The following is a 23,797-nucleotide window of genomic DNA, read 5'->3' as shown; positions in this document are numbered from 1 at the left end:
TTCTATAAACCCCTCTAAATTGCTGTACAGTTTACGTGGCTCATCTGCCAGATACAACTGCCTGGATATTGAAGCAGTCAGGATAAGCCTTTCCATCAGTTCGCTGACACATCACCATTTAAAGTGCAATTAAATAATGAAACTGCTAAAATACATGAACTCAAATGTAAAACACTGAGTGAATCTAGGTATTTCATAATCTTATAGCCTCCGCTCGTACACTTGGTTCAGCATGGATTGATGTGGTCAGCCTCACTATCTCAAAAGGACTATGGACATATTGAAATGATCCCATGTCTTCCAACCTCCACTGCAAACTGGTTTTCCGGTAGTGGTTCACAGAATCTCAGGTTCCTTTACTTTAATGTATTTATACCATGCAAAACTAGAAGGCACGGAGGCATACGGGCGCTGAAGGACAAAATCCTTTCAAGAATGAAATAAAATGAAAAACATACAACATAACATAATGCCTGCGCTTCCAAGCGGGCAGACTAGCTACCTCTCAGGATTGCTTCCCATTCCTTGTGCACAAACAATGGCACAGCTGCGTGAAGATCTGTAGAGAGAAACTCTCTGTGTGCTTTTTCCTTCCAGGAGCTCTGCTTGGAGCAGGGAAATCCACTCCTTGCATTTTCCCACTCTGTTCAGGGAATCCAAAAGTAATGCATCTCCGACCATACTCCTATTTTGATGCAGGAGGGAAGGCAAGGGTCCTCGCAGACAAAGGCATTGCGCAAGCACAAGGGCAATTATGAACAATACTAGCAAAAGATAAAAATGATCATACTGCAAAAAAGTATTCTTTCAAATAATGTTTGCACCAGGCAAAATATTGCCCTGGTGCTAATAGAGCACGATATTAGCTCTAGGATAAACATTGCATTGTTTCATATATTCATTGAATGAAGGCTTCTTTAGACTTGGGATATTTCTGCCCTGGTGCTAACACTCTGCAAAATTGCAGTCACTCTAGTTCAAGGTTTCTGTAATGAGGCCCCAGCAATACGTGGCATTAAACAATGATCACCAGATTGGATCTGCTGGTGCAGTTTGATGAAAGAACTGGGAAAATATGTTCGCTACTGTGCGTTTCTGCATTTCAAATTTTGTGGATTTTTGGTGGGTTGTCAAACTGAAAAAAGGTTTCTGCTACTCTATTGAATCTGTTGCGACGTTTGCATGAATACACATGCTGATATTTTATGTTTTCCAAGAATTCCGTTTGTACAAACTTTGGGTACCAATGTTGAAAAGCTGCAGCTGTGGTCATTCACTGGCACGTATTTACGTAGGGTCACTGCTACTTACATACTGTAGCATTCCATAATAAATGGATGAAGGAAGGCAGGTCACCTGCTGTCGTCCAAATGGAGGCACGCTGCATGCTAAATAATTGTTAATGGCATGCCTTATCTACTGTGCTAAAGTGAAGGACTTGTAGTAAAAATGATGCAGACCTCCCTTTTACGTTATAAATTAGAAGGTTACATAAATGTGATGATAACACGATTGTGCATGGAATGTTTTAAAATATATCTAATAAAATGTTAACATAAAAATCAAAGTTCTGCAGTGAACAACGTGGTGCGACTGAAAATCATAACTCGCCCAAGCATATGGAAGATATCAATAACACCGATGGCGATACTTTTGTATGAAACTAAAGTTAGATTTTGAAGCTAGCTAAGGAAGACAGGCCCGTCTTAGGCCATGTTACCGAAAGCTTGCACTGATGCAAGTGCAATTTATGAAGCTGTTAGCCATATGTCACAAATTGACATGGTGCAAAAACATATTCTTCCAATGCACCTTTTAACAAAGGGCAAATATTGCCCAAACGCTAATATCGTGCAAAATCTCACTCAAACAAGTAGAAAGTTTCTGTAATATGGCCGCTGGTATATTTCCTTCACTGATTCGGAAGCAATCAGTGCTCAGCTCTCTGCACTTAACCCAGGGCCCTGCTGGACCAGACTTGTGTTATTCCCCCCCATAGACCCCACCTGGCCGCCGCACCTATGTCTGTACAAATGCATTACCTAAATGTACTAGCACCAGTTAGATTTCTGTCCTGTCTCCCCTCTACCGTTTCTTGCCCCCCTCCCGAGCTTGGTCACAACTGTAACACTTCATGCACTTACACTAGAAGAAATGTCAGGCCTAGTACTCTAGTGCTTCTGTTTAGATCATTGGAATCCTCAAGGCCTCAGAATGATTACTGTTTTCCCTTCTGACCTTGAAGCGCTTTGAAGCACTTCACCTGTGTATAAGCGCTATATAAATAAACAATAAATACAATTTTGCTACTACCCTGTGATTACCCACACTCCTCCCATCCCTGAATTTCACATGTCTTTTTTTAATTCTTTTAATGATTCCCTCACTGGGCATTTTATTTATGTGTTCATTGCAAACTTACATGAATGGGTTTTTCCCAATATTAGTCATGAGCTTCTTCCAAATGACTTAGCTCATACCTTTTTGTGTTAACAGCACAATTGTCTCCACTGTCCCATGATCTTTTGGGAGATGTGGCATTAAAAACCGGACTCAACATTGCAGATGAGACGTACGGAATTATACATTAATAGCATAAATGCAATCCTTTGTGGTACGACCCAATATTACCTTTGCTCGTCCCATAACATTTTATGTAAGAGCACAAGAATGGCCCATCTGCACAGTGGGGGACCCAGAAGACGTTTCGTTCAACCTTTTACATCCAACTAGCATCCACAAGCTCCGTATAATACCTTATTCTGTAAGGAGCCATCTTGCTGTCTTGATTGTCCTCCATTGGTCACATGAGCTCCAAGGCTGAGAAGCAAATTAACACAAACTGGCTGCTACATTTATTTCCCATTCCAGAACTGCAAAGGCGCAAGTTGGGTTAATTCATTTGGCATCTGGGGGTGGGGGGGGCATAGGAAGCTAAGACTCACCATCCAGCTCTCACAAGCCGCTGAATCTACCCTCCCCTGCTGATAGACACCGTGGATGCCTTAATTTACCAGTCAAGGCTCCTCTACTCACAATCCTGTCCCCAACCTCCACACCTTGATTGTGCACAACAACCTAGACGTGCCTTTCATTACCGAAGTCTTGTTCATGCTACATCATTACATAGATAATGTAATGTTAATCCCAGATAACTACAATGTCCAACTCTACCCACACACCCACCAGACAGGTGGCCACGTTTAACAAATCCACTTACATACGCCCCCAGAACCAAAACTCTCTATTTAAGAAGCCATTCTTCATATCTCTCCCTCTCCACCTTACCACATCATCTTCCTCCACTGAGGACACTTGACCCTGGACATACCAGTACATACACAGTTAGGCACTACAAAGCCTGGTGTCACATGATCTCCTCAGTGGTATCTCCACCACACCATCATAAAAATACATTAAACCTACTTGTGTAAATACTGACTACTCCATACCTTTATGATATGTGAAGGGTTTTGACCCATGCTGAATCAATAGACTGGGTAGAAGTGGGGATGAGCTGCCGCCGCCCATCTTTCCATCCCAGAGTCCAGGAGAACCGCGCAGTTGTGCGCATACCAAAAGCGCCAGGGGTGAAAGGCGGTGCTAAAGGAAAAATAGCAGCACCTGTCAGAGCAAAAGCGCTTTTAAATCACCTCTGTTTCTTGAGTGCAAGCTCCAAATGTCCATTCCAAACATTACAAGATAGCTAATACCAGAGACCTTTGTTCAAAAAAATCAGTTTTACTGATGTCAAAAATTTGCTGAAATGATGGGCACAAGACCACTCTAAAGATTCAACCTTCTTGTGGGGGGGTTCCACATAACCACTCAAATGTAAGGATGCCCATCAAAACAATAGCAAAAATCTCCTGTCAAATTCAAGACAACTCAAAAATGGATGCAATACCGGTACTCACCACTATCAGAAAGCCGGCGTTTTAAAACCACCAGACTTTTGTGTAAAACTGAACAGATGAACCCAAACCAGGCCAAGGAAAGACTTGCTAAGAGGTGGATACAATGTAAAACTATATTCTGAAATCACTTGAAGGAAGTAATTATTTAATGTATATGTAAAAATTGTAAGTTTGATTTAAACTGGGAACTAAAGTGACATTTAGCTGAATTCTGCTTGACAACTACCCCCGACAGGAGAAACCTGCTCAGCCACTCTTCCCAGGCCTAGCTGCATCCTGCTTCCCCACCAAAAGGAGATGACACCTCTCTGATTAGATTAGGGGGGGGCACCTACAGAACTTTGGGCAGAGACACAGAACAATGCACTGTCCTGGGCTCAGGCAAATGTTATATTGGGGGGGGTCGTAAAATAGCTTCCTCTTGGGAGAAGTGGGAGGAGAAGTGCCTCTGGGAGCCACCTGAGCTGGAGGCGGGGACAGACAGAAGCTTCCCCCATGTGCTTTGGAACCTAAACCACACCCATCTGGGCCAGAACATAATTTTAAAAAAGATGGATAATTCATAGTACGGACTTGTCAGAATTATATAAGTAATATCATTCTTCTTGTGATTTTTCTGTGCACGTTTTAAGAGGCGTTAGGACCCTGTGGTGTATTCTGGGGGGTTGCTAGCGGAAAATAGGGTCTCACTCCAAATGTCTGCATGTTAAAAATCTGACACTTCATCAATTAATGTCCATACTCCTTGCGCACATTTGTGTAATTTTTGGTAAATGTCCGATATTGGTAAACCAGTTAAAAAGAGCAAAATGTTGTCATTTTTGAATGCAAGCCCCCAGGAAGATCAGAGGCGGACAAGCATGGACCATAAGGAATATATAATGTGTACATGTAATTTCAACAAATTGTGTATCTGGGAAATATGTATTTGAATCAAATATAGATTTGTGGGCAGATTGACCAGGGGAGGATCCTCTGACCCATAAACAGACCTCATCATGATGACAATCCATTTCCTTCCCCCAATCATGGGAGAGGGGAGAATTGGGCCAAAGTAGAGAGGGGCAGGCTCAGTTATGCCACGCACACACCCACTTCCAAAACACATAAAAAGAGACTGCTGGGACAGGTAGAGACATTCATTTTCCATTTCTGCGGAGCATTTTGACGGCCGACATCCCATCCAGACAGAGACCAGAACCAGGAACCCATAGACTACAGAACTTTGAACCTAGAAGACCCACTGCAAGCAAAAGTATTCTCAGCAGGCCTTCAGAATCCAGCAAACCTAACCAAACTATTCAACAGCCGGGCGAGCTGTTTGAACTCTTTGCCAAGAACTTTTGCCAGACCCGCAGACCAGACCCAGACCGCTGTGAGCAGAACCAGGGATCCGGATCGCTGTGAGCAGAACCGGTGCCTGATTGACCCGCCGAGCAGAGAGAACCGCCGCTGGACGTGGTGACCAGATCCGTGACGAGGCCCATTCATTTCAAAATTAGGAGTGAGTATCCGCCAGAACTGTGCAGAACCCAATCTCTTAGTTAAAATAATCTAATCCAAACTATTTTAACCTAATTAGAACAGCCTCCTAGAAATCATGTCATCTGTCATTTTTAAAGCTGCACAACTGTCAACTGTCAATTCTGCAGCTGCAAGCGGTCACCTGTCATTTTGAGTTTACTTTAAATCTGAAAAAATACCTTCACAAAATCGTCCGTATCTCTGTATTTACTGCGATTTGCGATTTGGCCTGATTTCGTCATCTGTAAAAAGATAGCCGCTTTTGCCTGAACTGCTAAAATTCGCATTTTTAGCACATTTCTCACTTCATTGTCATCACATTCAAAGCATTTTGGGCCTGTGTTTCAAACTTCTACCTGTTTCCTCTAAGCTTGCTGGGGGGGAACTGAATTTCGGATTGTATTTGATTGCATTCCTGAGAACTGTGTGCTCCTCTTTCCATCTCCTTCCATTTCTTACATTGCATAGGGGGGGGGGGTGAATTGCCAGAGAAAACGTGAACATATTATCTCTTGTGAAACCATATCAGTTTATTTTATGTACTGCATTTATTCCACCTTGCATTTCCTTGAAACCATAAAGCATTTCAGCTACCTCATCCTCTATACTACTTCTAAGTAACCAAATCAGTTTACCAGTAGAACATTATCCATTGTTGATCACTGTCATATTTTAAGTGTGATATCCAATATTAATTTATTATAAAAGTGTGATAGATATATATTGTTATATTTCTCAAATAAACCTTTTAAATTTGCAAAACAGACCTACTTTATGGCTCAGTGGGGTCAGGGGGATTCTAAGAGAGGGGTGTTATATAAGGGTTGTCATCCAGAGTACATGAACTGGACCTAAAAATATATCAATAAGGCTTTCCCTCAGCATCCCAGACTAGGCATTGACTTAGCTGTAGTGTTGAAGTGAAGCCGCTTAACAGATATGATATGATATGGCATTTATAACGCGCCTATACACAAATGTTTCAAGGCGCGACGAGGCAAGTGTGGGGAACAAAGGGAGGACAGACAACGATCCTACTAGGCCAGGTGTCATTCAGATCGCGCAAATGCATGGGAAGGGGAGGGAGGAGAAGTGCGGGGGGGGGAGGGGGAAAGGACAGTGCAGTACATGGGATAAGAGGAAAACAAAATAACGAATAAGTAAAAGTACGGCCAGCAGGGGGCAAGTGCAAGGGTAAGTGCAGACATCAGGTGTCAAGTGCTGGTCTACCTGGCGGGTAATGGCCTCACAACTTCAGAACGTAGAGGGTCAAGGTGAAATCTAGAGGGTACATCCAAATAACTATTGACTCTCGCTAAGTGTAGTAAGAGGCCAGTGGAGTTGGAATGTTGGTTAATATGCCACACACACCAAAACGTCCTTATCTGCACCTGGTAATCTTTTGCGTGGCGCTAGACATAGAGCCACATTTGGAAATTCATGTGTCATGGACTAAATCTCCTTTGTGAAACAAAACATGTGGAACTGTAGCTCCCAGCCCTTTAAGATGAGATAACAATACCCTTGAGATGGATGGGGATGCAGAAATTATTCAAAAATCTATAATCGAAACAACTCAGGTAGTTGGCAAAAGGATAACTGTTTTAATATCAATTATCTAAAACAGGGAGTACAACGGACATCAACAGACGTCTCAGCACAAAATCTCTCAATGCATTTTGGAAAAAACCCTGTTTATTTAACAGAAAATCGTCATAGGTGACGTTAATCTGCGTATTAATAAAGTCATCCTACGTGGCAAAATATAAAAACCTAGTGGCAAGTGTGATAGGGTCTAAGAAAACATCTAAGTATATGATCCATACTTGTTTAGGCGGCAGAATTAAGGCTTCTTAACATCAGGTGGGACAACTAAGCCTTCAAACAGGTCACTATGAACGTCACTAAATATCCAATGTTCTGTTGGCTAAATAACTATAAGACCATTGATTGTTTGGTCCCCTATCATTGGTTGGCTTCTAACCTCCGTCAGTACCTTCTTTCCTACGTATAACAGCACACAGGCTAAGCAGCCAGGTGCTGGTGAGCTTGTCTTTACCATAGCTTCCATTCAATTAGCATATTCATCCATCATCACCTAAGAGGTCTGCTGTCAATTAGGACTTTGAACTTGTCCTTGGAAGTGTTCTTTGCACTGGGAAATTCAGGGGAGTGAAAACACGCTCTGACCTTCTGTGTAGGCGTGAACATCATGATTGTCCAGCTTCTTCTCCCCGCGTGACTGAAGACCATGAAATCGAGCTCTAGTGCATTTAAAAATAGTAATTTCTAATAGACCTCTGACGTTCTTTCATTATTTAACCCGATTTGTAATCAATGTCTGCTCACCCCAGTCTGATACGGCCTTGGCTTCTTGGCTCATCCAGCCCCGCCTTTCTGAGATTCGCCTGTTATTCACTTGGTTTTCTAACTGCGATTGTACATGGTGGAAACATACATTCTTTACTGACTCCTATATATGTATATATTGGCGCATGCCGCAATCTATTCACTATAAAGCTAGCCTCAAGAATACTTTGTCTGCTTGCGTTTCATTGCATCTGTACAAGTGTAAAACAGCTTAATATTTTCATCTATCTCGTTGCATAAAATTCTTCATCTTGATCCCAAATGTCACTTATCTTTGATACTTTCTTGATTTCTTATAGAATTTCCTGTAATCCCTCATCTCTGCATCTCTTCTATACAAGTTGGCTTTCTTCTGTATGACATCATCACTTTTTTCATTCAGTTGTTTTGTTCTGTTTCTTTCTGCATTTCATTTGAATGATCGTCACATTGTCTAGTATGCCTCCATGATTTTATTGGTATCTGTAGTTTCAGTGGCTCTGTATGTGTCTCATACTCTGGCTCCCAACATAAAGGCAATATGGGCGAGGTGATTGAGATGGGGCACTTGGCTCCTTCTCTACAATATCTTACCATGCAATGATGTGCAGCAAATCATATCTTTCCTGGCTATGGACACGTTAAGCCATTTAATAAATAGGGTGCACTTCCTCAAAGCTGTATTTTATTCGGTCATGTATGCTCATGTCTAAATACTAACTGGTTTATTCTGTGTTCAATAAACAGCGGAAATCTTGAAGAAAATGTTTGTGCCAATATCGCGAACTAACTCTTCATTATCGACCATTGTGTGAATGCGTGCAAGCAACACTCTGCTGTAACATCAGAAGGTGAACAGGCAGTTGATCATTTCTAAACAATACAATCAGGGGATTTTACATATAAGAAATTGGGAAAAACATACTTTTGGTTACATCGCTAACCAATAGTGCCTGCTTCTTGTAGATAGACTGATCTCACTGCTGAAATCACTTTTCATCAGGATGTTATTGAAGAAGAGAGCTCTATGAGTAAATTCAGATATTTTACTTCACCATAAGCAAGCAGGCACTCTTATAGGTTTGCAAACAAAGGGGACAGAGGTTTATACTGATTTATCTGCAACACCCACATTATTTCTGCATGGTGGGAATGCTCCACTGCATTTTGTAACATCTCTATGCCATTGTTGCATATCTGGTTGTTTGGCCCTTGTAGAAATCAATTCCCATGTTATCTTAACACAATAATATACACTCAGAGTATGTTGAATACAATGCTTGTTTTGCAGATTGGGTGGTTTGGGCATGATGGAAATGGCATGTCTGTATTTTGGAACACAGTAGAATGGATCAACTTGTCTGTGTCTCCTGGGGTAGCCTTGCATGTGCTGTGTGTGCTCCTCTGGGAGATATGATAGAGTTTGTTTCCTCCACTGGATGGAAAGTTTAGGGTTGGCTCTGCTGCCATAGATGGGTGCAACAGGGTACATATCACTAAGATGTGATTACCCACACCAACTATTGCACTGCATTTCTTTCAGCGCACCTAGAATTGATCAACCAATCTCTGGACGGATGGAGACAGTCCTTCCCACTCTTCCAGTTTGTGTTTCTCACATTTGGCTTTACACTGGCAACTTTTGGATCTGGAATCTCAGTCAGTCTGCTTGGCACCTTCAGATTATTCCCCTTGTTTACAGTGGGCATTGAAATATGTAATCTGGCGAGGAAGACTGTATACTTCAGGGGCCCGCTTTAGCACATCTCAAGCTCATCACAATACCATGCGCTAATTTTAGTACCACACAATTAAGGTAGTAGAAGCTGCCTTCAATTGCCCAGCCTCATGGTTCGGTTCTGTACCCTCTGTTTCTGACCAACATTTGTTTGATCCTCGCCCAACGATTTCACATACAATCCTAGTAGCACAATCACACACTTTATGCCAATGCCTTTTGGGCTTTCCATTGTGTTTATTTGCTCACCTCTACCCTACTCCCACTTCTCGTATCCTCTCAACGTTTCCTCTTTTTTCATTCTCCCCCTTGGACCACGATCTGTCACGATACAGACAAGCTTCAGCACCTTAAAACCACTAATCCACAGATGGGCACAGTATAAATGCTTTTTAAAATTACTGACCATTACATAACATTTGTAGATGACTACATTATTATTCCTTATTCCTGTTACAGCTATATAAAAATGTCAGATTATTGTGTATCAATATATTTCTTCAATTGATTATACCACATTTGGTTTTGGACAAATGCTCAATAACAGTATTTCAGCTGAGTACATCCCTTCAAAAGAGCTTTGCCCGTGTAAGATGGTGTTTCAGAAAAGTATTGCATGTATGTGCTGCCTTTATTTGTAAAAACAACCTCAAATGTTTTCATGGTTTATTGGGTGGTTACTCTCATCTCAGGGAGTTCCTTTCTCCCCCAAGCAAGGTGATGCGCACCAAAAGTGTTTATACAGATTCAACTTTGGTGAGGCCTCCATCCTGTCTCATACCACCCTAGCCAATACCCTCTGTACCACCAATGAGCTAGGAACCAGGCCGGTGTATAGTAAGAATATATATTTATTGAAGTTTTTGCAGAGAATGATAGGCAGTCACAAAAACATCAACCAACAATGCTGTGTAAATACACAATATCAAACATTCTAATTTACTGCATCAATTGACTAACATAGGTTTAAAGGGCTTTCAGTTGCTAGAATACACAGATAACATTTTGAAGTTTGCAGTCACAATTTACATCAGATTTCTTGCAAATTAACCAATAGGAAAAATACAAAACACACAGTGATTGCTTATTTTGGCACACTACTCCTTTCTCCCAGCAACCACCTCCCTCCAGGCATCAATTAGATAGGACCCTTCTGATCTGAAGGCAAGGTACAGGGACTGGGAACACAATGGAAAATCATCTTGGGATTTTTCTTTAGGTAAAATGCAATGTTTTGGTAATTCTGATTTGGTATACAAGGGAATAAATGGAGAATTTTGTTTTGCACCACTCCTAAAATGTTAATGCAAGGCTTTCGGATTCTGGTTTGGACTGAAAGAAAAAATTTGTTTTTCACCAAAAAAAATCAAAGGGAATGCAAGGTGTTGGGATTTTTGTTTTGGGGACCCTAGCACCTTCCATTGAACAGCAGGGTTACCCAATTACATTACAGACTAGAGTCATTTACAGTGCATTGGGATAACATGATTCAATGTAACTGTATAGAGTGTTCTTCTATAGAGAATTCATTGGGTTAACGTTTTAGTTCAATATGGACAGGGTCTATCCAATTCTGCCCCCCCCTTCACCCACTAAGGGAAAGGTATTAAGGCAGGTAGCTCCCCAAACAATTGATAGCTTTGGGATATATCTACTTACATGGGAGATCTCTGTTCTTAGCTCAGGAGGCCTGCCAGATGCTAGGATCCCCTTTCAGGTAGGCAGCACACACCTTAAGCCTCTATTCTCCAGCCAGGTCTCTCCAGCCACAGGCCTCTCTCACATAGGGCTCTCATATTTCCAAGCAAAGTCTGTGGGTCTGCTCTTCTCCCTCCTTCTAGACAGAGGTAGGCCTCGGTTTTGCTTTGTTCCCCTGGCAAGGTGGTGCCCCGATGGATTAGGCAGCTATCCTGTTCGCTCTCCCTAGTTGTTTTCTTGCAAGCCCCTCTTAGATTGGAAATTGCCAAGCTTTGGGCTGATGATACCTACATATTATCATAATATGGATTGGGAAGCTCTCTCCCTTCACCTCCCATCAAGATGCCCACTGGCTGCTGATAGGACCAGAAGTTGAGAGGTATGGGTTATGGAAGCTGAGGGAGGAGGAAAAATATATAATTTCAAAATGACAGGTAGGTTTACACGTTTGGGCTCTGAAAATCTAATAACATGGCAGCTACCCTCATTTTTCAGATAATCGCTTGCACATATATATTTTTGAGTTCTATATTTTATGGCAAGTCAGAAAATACTAATCATATCTTGGCATACCGTTCCTAGGAGGAGCTACCATTTTTATCAATTTATTACTGAGCCAAAATAGTCACAAATCTGCCCCTTCCTGATTCAAACCTTACTTCTATAACCTATCATCACAACAACTTTCTATTCCCTCAAAATTATTAGAAAGCTGGAATCATAATTGTCTTCATAACTGAAGTTGTATCCATCACACAACATTTGTTTTTACATGGTCCTGACAGTCTTCTATTCAAGGAAATGTATTCAATGTTAGTCAATAGCAAGGCACCACAAGTGTCCCTGAGTTTCACACCAGCCCCAACCATTTCTTAGGTTTCATTTCTCTTCTATGACCTGATCAGGAAATCTGGCTGGCCCATGTTATCATGCCCTCCCCCCTTCCTGGGCTTCAAAGGTTTTTGTTTGAAGCTAATGCACATTTAATGGGTAGACCTGACCTCAAATGTCATTTCTGCTCACTGTGTTATCTGCAAATCCCACAATTCTGTTCTAATTCTCTGTATATATTAGCATTTGAACTGAAAACCAGACCTTCTTCTAGAGGGCCTCATCCAAAGGTCTTTAGGTCAAAGTTTCAGAGGCACAGTCCTTCCAGTTCAAGGGGGAAATCAAGCTATATACATAATTCTAAAAGAATAGCATTTTACATTGACACAATGTGTTTATTAACATGTAACATTTTGTATTCCACCTAGGCCTGCTGTTCATAAATACAATCTTTGTTTTCTACTATATTAGAACAGAGGTAGATCCATTATGAATCTTATGCACCCAGATAGGTCACAGTTAACATAGGAAACCAGTGTTCACTTATACAGAAAAATAGGCCTTTCTCTTTAAATGCTGTCATTTTATATGGTGAAGATTGAGTCTCTTCATTCCTGATAAACACCATCTGTCATTTGACTTTATTTCTTAGATGGCATGCATCATTCCTTCTTTTTATCTTCTAAATGCGCAGTGTTTCAAATTTATAATTTCTTTCCATGTGCAATGCTGCAGTTTTACATCTGCCAAAGGTGCCTTTTCCCAGTTTACACAAAGTCAGCAGCTACCACACCACATGTTTCTTTTTGTTTGCCTCCATTGGACACAGTTACAATAATACAGTTCTAAGGCACACTCTCCTTCAACTCAGTGTCGTTGTATTTTACCAAAGTTGAAATAGGCAAATTTTGCTTTATTCACTAGGCCTTATATCAGAAAACAATGTTTTGAACTGGCCTGCATTTTCCAATGGGTTTTACACAAGCCAGCTTCGCTCTCAATGTAGGGGCCCAGCATTGCCTCTCAATCTCAGTCACTCTGGTGCTGCATTTTCACCCCACAATGTCCATGGTGGTCAGAGGAAATCTATACAAATAGAAAGTGATATGCAGCTCTTTGAATAACACATTAACACTCATGGTACTTTGCAAGTGTTTCAAATATTCTTCCACAATAGCCTGTACTAGATTTTACAGTTGAAAGCCTTTAAACTCTTTGCTATTTTCTTTTTACAGAATTGCTCGAATATCAAATGCTTAACAATATCCTGTCGTGTTGGACGTTTAGAAGGAGGACAGAGTGCAGTGCTGAAAGTGAGAGCTCGGTTATGGGCGCAAACGTTCTTACAGGTAACCAATAGAAAAGAAACTCAAAGACTATGTAAGATTAAGAAATTGCATAGAAGCTTCTGTTTACAGCATATCATGGAACCACACAAATGCTTTTTGGTGTGACTGTTATTTTGTCTACATGTAAAACATGTCTTTGCCAAAATTGTTGTCCCTCTTCCCCATGCTAGGGAGAGACTTCCATTGTCTGTTGAATGTGTTTTTTTGATCTAAGGAGGTCCATACAGTTAATAAATATAAAAATCAATGTATCTGCGGATGAACAATATTTATCACTTTTTTTTCGCTTGCAAAGGTATCCCAAACTACTATTAACTGTCCATTAATGGGTGCTATACAGTGTAGCATATTCCGCTATCCATATATACAGCTCATAGAACAATGACTGGCCTCTAAAATTAGTGCATTCACTCTGAGCCCAGGAGGAGATCTTTTAAGGACATTTTCTTTCAGGGATGACATTCCTCCTTTGGAACCATGAGGTTCGGGGGAAATTACTGGTGTACATGCATGTTCCAATGTTCCTGGAGTGATTAAACTTCAGAGGAATACTTCTCTACTGTACCATCTGTATGATATCATCTCACGTGCATAGGCATGAGGGCAAGGGAAGATGTAAACAGAGAAACCATGGTATATTTGTTAACCATTTGGCCGTGGGCCCCTACAGCAGACCAGCGTTACATCACTGGTCTTTTGATGGTCAACTGTTGACCCACTTCTGAAGAGTCTGAACGTTTTGGATACTGTTGAGAGTGTCCCACATCTAAGGATCTGAGCATTCGCTGTCCACTTGTACTGAGAGAATTCTTCAGTCTTTCCTCATGAGACCAGGAAAATGTAATATTAACCTTTTTGTAGTGCACCTTCTGCATCTACAGTGTTACATGTTTCGTTCCAAGCTTTAACCATCACATGATGCCCTAGGGTGAATAATGTATGCACCAATGCTGACAATTGAGGGAATGCACCAGTTTTCTTGCTTGAGTAATAAGCAATGGAGCACACAGGTCTTGCCCCAATCCATATTACACGTATATTTTTGCACTAGGGCAAAATGAAGCATTCCAATTAATTCACTATGTATGGCACCTGACATAAAAAAAAAACAGATGTTGCCTCCCAAAAAAATCTCATTTTGGAGAGGAGGAGAGAAAGGCAGAAGGGGATCGGATGCCATAGGAGGCAGGGGAGAGGTGGAAGAAGAGGTGGAAGGGGACACAAGGGTGCTCAAGATGTCCTGATTTTTTGCAGTGAAGTGTGTGGCCAGTGTGTTGCAGAGGGCTTGGGAGGGAAGGGGTGTTGTATTGCCTTTGGAGTAGACAGAGGGCAAGCCTGAGGTCTGCCACTTCTGTTCCATAGATCTGCACTTGCGTTTTGGGGCTGCAGGTTCAGAGTTGTTCAGAGTCGTACCAGGTATTACACTTGGAGGCATGCTTCAGGCAGATCCTCATGACTGGGACATGAATGTCAAGGGTATTAGAGATATCATGATGGAGGTTGTTGAGAGCAGAATCAGAATTAGAGTATGTAGGGGGACAGAGGAGGGATGAAGGTGGATGCAAATGCAGCAGCTGACATTCGCTTCATCGGTTGGATGTTCCTGAACGAGGTTGGCAGGGCTGGGGGAGGTGCAGTCAGAGGGCTGATAGGACCCATGTCAGAGGAGAGGAGAGAGTGGTCTGACCAGGAGAGTGGGGTAATCAGTGGTTGGGAAAGTAAGAGATCAGTGTGGATGAAAGTATCAAGGGTGTGTCCAGCTGAGTGGGTAGGAGCAGAAAGGAGAATGGAGAGGGAGAGCGAGGTGCAGAGGTCACGGAAGAGAGTGGATGCTGTGATTGAGGAGTAAAAGTGGATGTTGAAGTCACCAGGGAGAAGACGTTTAGAGGTGGCTGTGAGGACAGAGGAGGAGGAATCATCCCATTCAGAGAGGAACAGGGTAGCAGAGCCAGGTGGCCTGTAGATAGTGGCAATGGTCAGGGATGAGGTGGGAGAGATGACTAGCTTTCAGACCAGGTTCTCGAAGGAAGAGCAAGGCTGGGTGGGTATGAGGGAAGAAGGGACCCACTCAGGGAAGATCAGAGCAGCCCCACTGCCCGCATGGTTGGGGCAAGGCTTGGATATTATCTTATAGCCACCAGGGAGATGGGAGTCAAAAGCAGTGACTGAGATGGCATTGAACACGTCTTGGTAAGAGAAAGCATATCAAGGTCAAGGTCTTTAAGGAGGAGGCAGATGTCGTCAGAGTGTTTGATGGCAGAACAAGCATTATGCATGGCTAGATGCAAGAGGTCACCACCTTGGAAGGTTTTCCGAGAAGGGGTACAGGGGTGTGGTACAACAGTCGAAGGTGGGGGGGCAGAGAGAGTGGAAGAAGGAGTAGCAGGAGTGGGAAGGAAGTTGATGAGGGACAGCAGGCACAGGTCAAAAAGGAGGTTGGATTGAGGACTCTGAACCAAGATAGTGCCAGTGTGATAGACATAAATGATACACCTGGATAATGTGCAGCTCGTCAGAAGTACTCCCCATCGAGTGCCAGCATTAATGGGTGATGATGTGTGATGAGAGAGAGTAGAGATGAGACGAGGAGTCCATAGATCTGGAGAGGGGACAGAAAAGAGGGTATCAGTGAAGATCTGTCTGGAGGTTGCACTGACATAGGTGTTTGCAATAGGTTGGCCAGTGTTAGTGGTCAGGATGTCTTTTTAAAACTTTTTTCTTCCTGAATTCATGAAAGAGGGAGGATAGGTGATAATATAGCAGTTAGAAAAGATAGGAAAGATGGTGAGTGCCATAGAGGTGTCGGAGGATCGGAGGAACAAAAGAGTAGGGGATGCACAGCACAGTATGATCACAAACCCACCAGGCCGCCTAGTAGCCTAGTAGCCTTAGAGATTAAAGTTAAAATCATGAGAGAAAAAAAAAATAAATAACGGGCCTCATTACAAGTTTGCCAGTCCGGGAACTACGGTACTGGTAAGCTTGCCGGTACTGTAGTTCCCGGACCAGCAAACTACGAGTTCTGCTCGCTGGTGCCATTACGGCCGCCAGGCCTGACCTTGCGGCCGTACCGGCACCCGCGAGCAGAGCATGTCAGATGCACCGGCACCATCATGAATGATGCCAGTGCATCCAACCTCCCTATTCCCATTGAGCCCTACAGTGCTCAAATGGTAATGGAGAGCATTCCATTCCAGTGCCCGCGAATGGGCAATTACTGGGTCTGTCAGGGCTGTAATGACCCGGTAATTGCCCCATTCGCGGGTGCTGGATTTTTTCAGAAGTTTAGCGGCAGCCTGCCAGTTTTACCGGCAAGGCTACCGCCAAACTTATAATGAGGCCCAATGTGAGGATTGAGTGGGCTATATGAGAAACAGGTAACATGCTAAATAGGCCTGGGTGGTCCTGCTTATTATGCGAGAGACGGGCCTGCACGGAAACTGTCAGAATTGTCAAAATAACTTTGAAGTAGTGAAGGTGAGAGCTGGTGAGAGGTAGCGGAGAGGATGTTGATATTGTTAGGATTTAGAATTCGCACTGTGTGTCAGGATTTGAGGTGTGACGAGTGCAACCAGTTTAAAATTGCGTTGTGTTTGTTGTCATTTCTTTTGGTTCCACTGACAGCCACTAGTACAACCGCTGGATTCATTATGTGGTTGCGCCACAGCACAGCAAGATCAATTCTGCCAATTACGAGTGTGTGTGTGGTGAGTGTGTGCCACCACTGGCATGGTGTTGGGCATGAGCCAGTTGTGTGGGCAAGTGGGATGAGTGCATCTTGAGGTGGGGTGCAGTGGGGAGGGGATGTGGGTGCACTAGCACAGAGCGTAAGAGGAGGAGAAGTTATCAAAGACTGGCATGAAGAGTGGTGGCAGTCGGGGGGAAGGATTGAGGGTAGAGTGACATAGGGCAACCCCTCGTCATTTAGAAGAGTGAAATTAGGGGAAAGTAGGGGAAAGGAAAAGGAAGGGAGCAGTATTCAGGAGGCAGAGACTTCAATAAGTGCTGACTAGGAAGGAGAGTATTGGGGACAACTGTGATTGCAGTGATGACAAAAGAGGGAAGAGCCATGAAAAAACATAGAAACCTGCGCATGAAGAAATAGAAAACACCGGAAACTCAGAAAACTAATTGTTCTACAATTGATGGCAAGTATTGTATGTTTGTCCAGGTATGTACATGGGCCCTCATTACGACCCTGGCGGAATTCCAAAAACGAAGGCGGAAATGAAATACCTCCATCGAATACCGCTCGTTGCGATCATGACCCGTCACCGTAAAGTACGATGCCATTAGCGACACCGTAGTGAACGCCAACGCTAACTGCACCAAGCACGCGCACGCGCGCCTTGCAAAACTGTAATTTCCGCCATGGCGCAACGGTACGCGAATTCTGACCCTAGCGGACATGTACTCAACGCCATCAAGCATGGCGGAAAGTACCTTTCCGCCATGGTGAGAATTACGGCATCGCGAACCAACCGTACATGGCCCTACTGAGTGCCTGTACTCCACTCCCTGCCCACATTGCACAACTCCTCGTAGGCAAACGCGGCCAGTACAGTACCACACAACTCCACTCAGAAGCCGGAACCCAATGCAGATCATCTCACAATACATCGCGCCACAAATCGGAATATGCAACATCACTAGTAAAGAATAAGGCCACACGGTCAATATCTGAACATAATTTTAATGCACATCCAAATCACCAAGCCCATACAGCTATTCGCAAACTAACTCCCAAATGATTTCCATCACTGTGGGCTGCATCCGCAATGAATGACCAGCTTCTACTTGTGTGACGCCCTGTTCCTTCATGGTACACAGGGCCTACATTTACGACCAAAAAGGCAACACGGAAGCGCCTAGAACCGCAGGGCAGTCCCATGAAGTAGGCACTAGTCCAGCTGAAAGGTACATATGTTGCTCCTAGCCACTAGTACTGCGTAAGGGCATGTGGCCCATTGGCGATCGTCCCATAAGATCGTAATGGTGCTCCACTGATTAACTCGAAGCTGCAGGTGTCGAGTGTAAAACCCATCTGCAGGAGTGGCGTACAGATGGCAGCGCCAAAAGGGGAGGAGATACCTGTCACCCAAAAGAAAAAAATAATAGCATGGGCATCCGAACTTCATATGAATCACTCAGTTCATTCAACACACTAAATATACAACCATATGCATGCTAGCACACTCAAAAGGATTAATGTCACCCAAAAATCACTTGCGAATCATAACGACATAAATCGAGCTCAATACACTATTACTAACGAGTGTATGTGTGCATGCGTCTGTCAAAACAGAATCCATTAGATGTGATTAGTAACGTGCACAGACACAAGTGTTTGAAGGCGCATCGAGACAGGGAGGGTTCAACAAGGGCAGACCGATGATGGACCCACTATGGCAGCTTTGCATCACATAGCGCAGGGGAAGGGGATAGATATCAAAAAGCCATGCACATGACAAACTCTCAATTAAATCATCTGTCCATGCATCCATTCATCATTCCCTCATCCCGGAATAGAAACGCCTGAATATTTACTCACATTACATTTGAAATTTCCATTGAGTCTGTGCGTAATGCAGTCTGCAAAATCCACTGTGCTCCTGCCCGGTTCACTAGTGTAGTGAAGTAACATGGATTTGGGGACGTCCGGCCTCATCGTCCACTACGCTATTGCGCATCCCATTCAATTCACATCAATCATTGCATTCTCGTCATGGGCCCTGTCCCAAGGACATTCAACAATAGAACGTTACATTTCCAGTCAGACCTGTGGGCGTCTCCTCGCCGCTAGTTGAAAAGCAAAAGCGCTGTCCTTCGAATTCCTCATTTGCAACATCACGTCGAAAAGGCATCTGTGAACGCTTGGATTCACAAATACATCTATGTAGTGCGGCTGTGTGTGAAAATGGCAACTGGCTTCAATCACTAATGGGACTCCCCGCCCGTCGGTGAACGTCGGTACAGTGCTGCATGAGGGTCCACCGTTGATCGAGTACTACATTCCACTGACCCTTCACAAGTTTGTCCGCGACTGCAAAAATAGTATGTGAAACAATGGGACCATAGCAGAATCAACATATTAACCAATATTTCACTGCCATCGGGATCATATACATGATTGTAATTGCAAGATGCCATGCGTCAAATAGCAGCGTTGTGTGCGGGACGTGCTCGCCCAAAAGTAATTGCAGCTGGCACAGGTGAAATGAATCACCACAGGTGGAGGCTATACAGCCTGAAAACACATAAATTGCACACCCAAACCCCTCCCACAACCACACCCACTCCCAAATGCTACCGACAGGACTAGCGATGTTGGGCCTGGGGGACCTGATAGCACTGCAAGTACTCCAACTTCAAGAAGAAGACGAACACCAACGACTGCAACAACCGGCCGCACAGAGGAGACGCAGGAGGAGGAGGAGGAGGAGGGCAAGGCAGGGGCAGCAAGGCCCACCAGCACAGCCACTACCACCACGCAGGCAGCCCGCAATCCCACGCCTCCGTGCCAATCCGTTCAATCTCACTGCTGAGCAGATCCACACCCTCTACCGTTTGGACCGGGACACCATAACCGCCATTGTCGACATGACACACGCTGACCTTGTCAGCATGATAGATAGCCCAACCGCCATCCCACCCCTACTGAAGGTGGTGTCTGTACTCCACTTCCTGGCCACAGGCACCTACCAGCACACAGTCGGACAGTTGCATGGCATTTCACAGCCACTATTGTCACGGACACTATTCCAAGTGCTTGATGCCCTCCTGAAGCACGCAGACGACTACATCTGTTTACCACGCTCGGAGCAGGAGCTCACAAACGCAAAAGTGGGATTCCATGCACTTGGCGGCATACCGGGTTGCATTGGTGCCATCGACTGCACCCATGTGGAATTGGTTGTCCCACATGCCATGGAGGTCCAGTACCGCAACCGGAAACAATATCATTCTATCAATGTACAAATGGTGTGTGACTCCAACAGGATCTTTACACATTGTTGTGCCCGATTTCCAGGATCAACCCATGACTCTATGGTCTTGAGGAACTCTACAGTACCACGCTACATGGAGCGACACGCAGGGCACCGATCCTGGCTACTCGGTGAGTCTCATTTAATGCATGTGAATGTGGGGTAGGTGATGCGTCAATGACGTGGCAGGAAGGGGGGGATGCGTACGTAGCAATGTTATTCCACAAACATCCTTCTTTGTCCACATACAGGTGATGCCGGGTATCCACTGAAGAGATGGCTCCTTACACCAATCCGGAACCCACAGAACCAGCATGAGGAGGACTACAACCATGCCCACTCACGTACCTGTGTAGTCATAGAACAGGCATTCGGCCTACTGAAGGCTCGTTTCCGCTGCCTCAGCAGGTCTGGCGGGGCACTCCTGTACCGCCATGAGAAGGTTGCAAAGATGGTCATGGCATGTGTAATGCTACACAACATGTGCGTACGTAGAAATGTGGCCATGCTCCCTGACGCAGAACTGCAAGCACCTGAAGATGGTCATGATGAGGGTGGGGATGTGGCAGCACCTCAAGGAGTCCGCGAGGCACAGGAGGCCCGTGAGATTCGTCAGAATATCATAGATGCATGCTTCTAGTACTCACGCCTGGTGGCTGTTACATGGACACGGGACTTGTAGCACTGTGTGTGTCGGGAACATGCACAATGTGGCCTGTACGCCAAGAAAGGCCTCGTACACAAAGATCAATGTCCACACATCTCATTGGATTAATGTGTATATATGTATTGCAAATGTGAAATGGTATTACACACCCAATCGACCCGCCACCCGGAAGAACCCTACACACCCCCTCCACCCTCCTACCTCCCCCCAGAACACCAGTGTCCAGAGATGCTCATTGTCATTGGTCAGACGCTATTGCAAGCCCCCTCTCCGGGTATCAGGGGCACCCCTGCCTGTGGAGCGCAGGTTCCTCCCAGATCTGCGTTGGGGGCTGTCCTGGACGGAACTTGCAACGGATGATGTCTCTGCCTGCTCACGTCCATGCATGTCCCTAAGGGTTTGTGAGAGCTCAGTGAGCACACGGCGCACAGCGGCAAGTTCAACACATACATCTTTGGACGTCGCATGCAGTTCCCCCCTCAGGCTCTCGGTGCTTCTCTCCATTTGTCCCCTCAGGCTCTCGGTGCTTCCCTCAATTTGTGCCTTTAGTGTCTCTGTACTTCGCTCCATTTCTGCCCTAAGTGTCTCAGTAGATGTTTCAATGGCTGCCTTAGAACCCCCACATTCATCAGCATGCTCCTTGAGGAGCGTGGCCAGTTGCTGCTGTTGCACTATCATCTGCTCGAGGGACTGTTGCCTCTGCTGGGCCATGCCCATTTCCGGTGGTGTCACAGAGGGGCTGATCACCTCATGTTGCCTTGCCACAGGCCTTGTGGGGGTTGGCCAGTCGTCGTCTTGTGGGTGCCCCTGCGTGGTTTCCTCATGGTGTACGGGATGAAACATACAGGGGGATTGGGACAGGTCATGGATGGATCCTACATCTACAGCACCGTTTTCTGTGTCGGAGCATGCTGGCATGAAAGCAGTGTCACCTATGGTGCTGCTGCCACCAGAAGCAGTGCCTTCTGTGGCATCCATTGGAGGGACCTGTGGTGCTGCTGTTGTGGACATGCTGGCTGCTGGGGTGCCTGTTGATGTCCCCTCCAGTGTGCTGCCACTCGATTCGTGCTGCTGACGTGTCTTGATCCGTGCAGCTGAGGTGGAGGGTCTTTGGCCGTTGGTCTTGGCCCTCTTTGCAGGTGTGCTGGTAGGGGTGTCCTGAAGCTCGTCGTTTGATTCGGACCCTGTGGTGGAGTAAAGGAGGGCAAGCGTTATTTATGGGTCTGTTGTAATTGGAATGGCAATGTATCACATGCATTGGGGTGGTACCTGAGGGTGATTTGGGTCAGGGCCTTGGGGGAGGTCTCATTTTCGTGTGGATTGAGGGTGCAGTTATTTTGCAGCCTGCAGTTAGGGTGTGCATGTTGCACATGCAGAGGGTGTTTTTAGGATTTTTACTTATTTATGTATTTAATCTGACTTTTACAGGGCGCTATCATGGCAATGTATGTGGACGTTCTCCTGGACATGTGTTTCTATTGCACTATGGGGACACATGGTGCTTCACATGATTGGACTTTGTGGATTTAGCGTTGTTTAATTTGGCCCACCTACCTGATTCTTCGGATGTCTGCACTCGTTTCTCCATCTCTCCGACTCCCTCTATGCTCTCCATTCCAATGGTGGAGGCACAGATTTCTTCCCAGGGGGTCAACTTGATGGGTGAATCAGATCCTCCCCCGGTAGCTGTGGCAATGTTGCGGTTGGCTGAAAGTATGCTCCGGACGCGTATCCGCAAGTCGTCCCATCGCTTCCTGCATTGCTGTGGGTTGCGGGGTGCGGTCCCCACCGCACTTACCCGCTGTGCCACCAGGGCCCATATGTCCTTCTTGTTCGCAAGTGCTGTCCTGGTCATTTGCGTCGAGAAGACGACGGCAGCGTTCTCCTGGAGGGTCTCTGTGAGCACGGTGAGTTCCTCATGGGAGAAGTGGACCTGCCGCTTGCGATCGCACGCTTTTTTAGCAACTTTTCCCATTTTTCTTTTTTATTATGGGGTGGCTAACGGTTGGGATGTGTCTCAGGGTCGGTTTTTTATGGTTGTGTTGGGATTCTGATTTTATAGGTGTACGGCGTCCTGTTTCCCGTTCCGGCCCCATGTTTTTACTTCCGTTTCCGTATATTTACGGTGACCGTAATTTGCGCTGACCGCTCATTACGGTGACCGCTAAAATGGGTGGCGGAATTGCACCTAGGGCGCCGTACGACGGCGGTATGGGCCGTTTTGGGGTCATTTCCGCCATCGCGGACTTTGCACTTCCGCCATGGCGTGGTGCTCGTGCCCGATGGGTCGGAATTGGCCGCACTTTGCTCCATCGTGCAATGGCGGAAACGCTATTTACGCTATGGCGGTCATGTCAGTTACTTTCCGCCAGGGTCGTAATGAGGGCCATGGTCAGTTAAATTCCATGTTCACAGTAATTTGGAACCATTTCGATTTGCTCCAACTATCAGAGGGTTGTGATGAGGGTCTGAATTGCATGAAATAGGATATGATTTTGTGGAGCAGTTCTGTAAAATATAATCTGCCCTATCTTGAAATTACATATATAGTGAAAAGCAGAGTGTGTGGTATTAACCATTGTGATCCTACAGGACTAGACCCACAATCATTATTTCCAGGAAATGCACGAAGAGCAGGGTATCTGTTGTTGAGTAGACGGCGGAGTAGAGTTGTGCTGTGTGACAACAGCCAAAGCTGCACAGGGTAAAACTGCCGGTGATGCCACACCAGCAGACAC

The 23,797-nt window shown here is 44.9% G+C and overlaps 1 protein-coding gene across 1 annotated transcript in view; it reads left to right on the top strand.

Moving 5' to 3' along the window:
- The window catches only part of ITGA8 (integrin subunit alpha 8), a 791,003-nt gene that overhangs the window by 610,455 nt on the left and 156,751 nt on the right, over positions 1–23,797 (top strand). Inside the window, exon 27 of the mRNA XM_069648404.1 lies at positions 13,293–13,406. Within this exon, the coding sequence (XP_069504505.1) occupies positions 13,293–13,406 (114 nt within the window). The remainder of the gene's footprint in view (positions 1–13,292; positions 13,407–23,797) is intronic.

The sequence above is a fragment of the Ambystoma mexicanum genome, chromosome 2q (assembly GCF_040938575.1).
Source record: "Ambystoma mexicanum isolate Mex_15411 chromosome 2q, UKY_AmexF1_1, whole genome shotgun sequence".
In the NCBI taxonomy this organism is placed as follows: Eukaryota; Metazoa; Chordata; class Amphibia; order Caudata; family Ambystomatidae; genus Ambystoma; species Ambystoma mexicanum.
The sequence above is the reverse complement of the archived record's forward strand: the minus strand, read 5'-3'. Positions and strand labels throughout refer to the sequence as shown.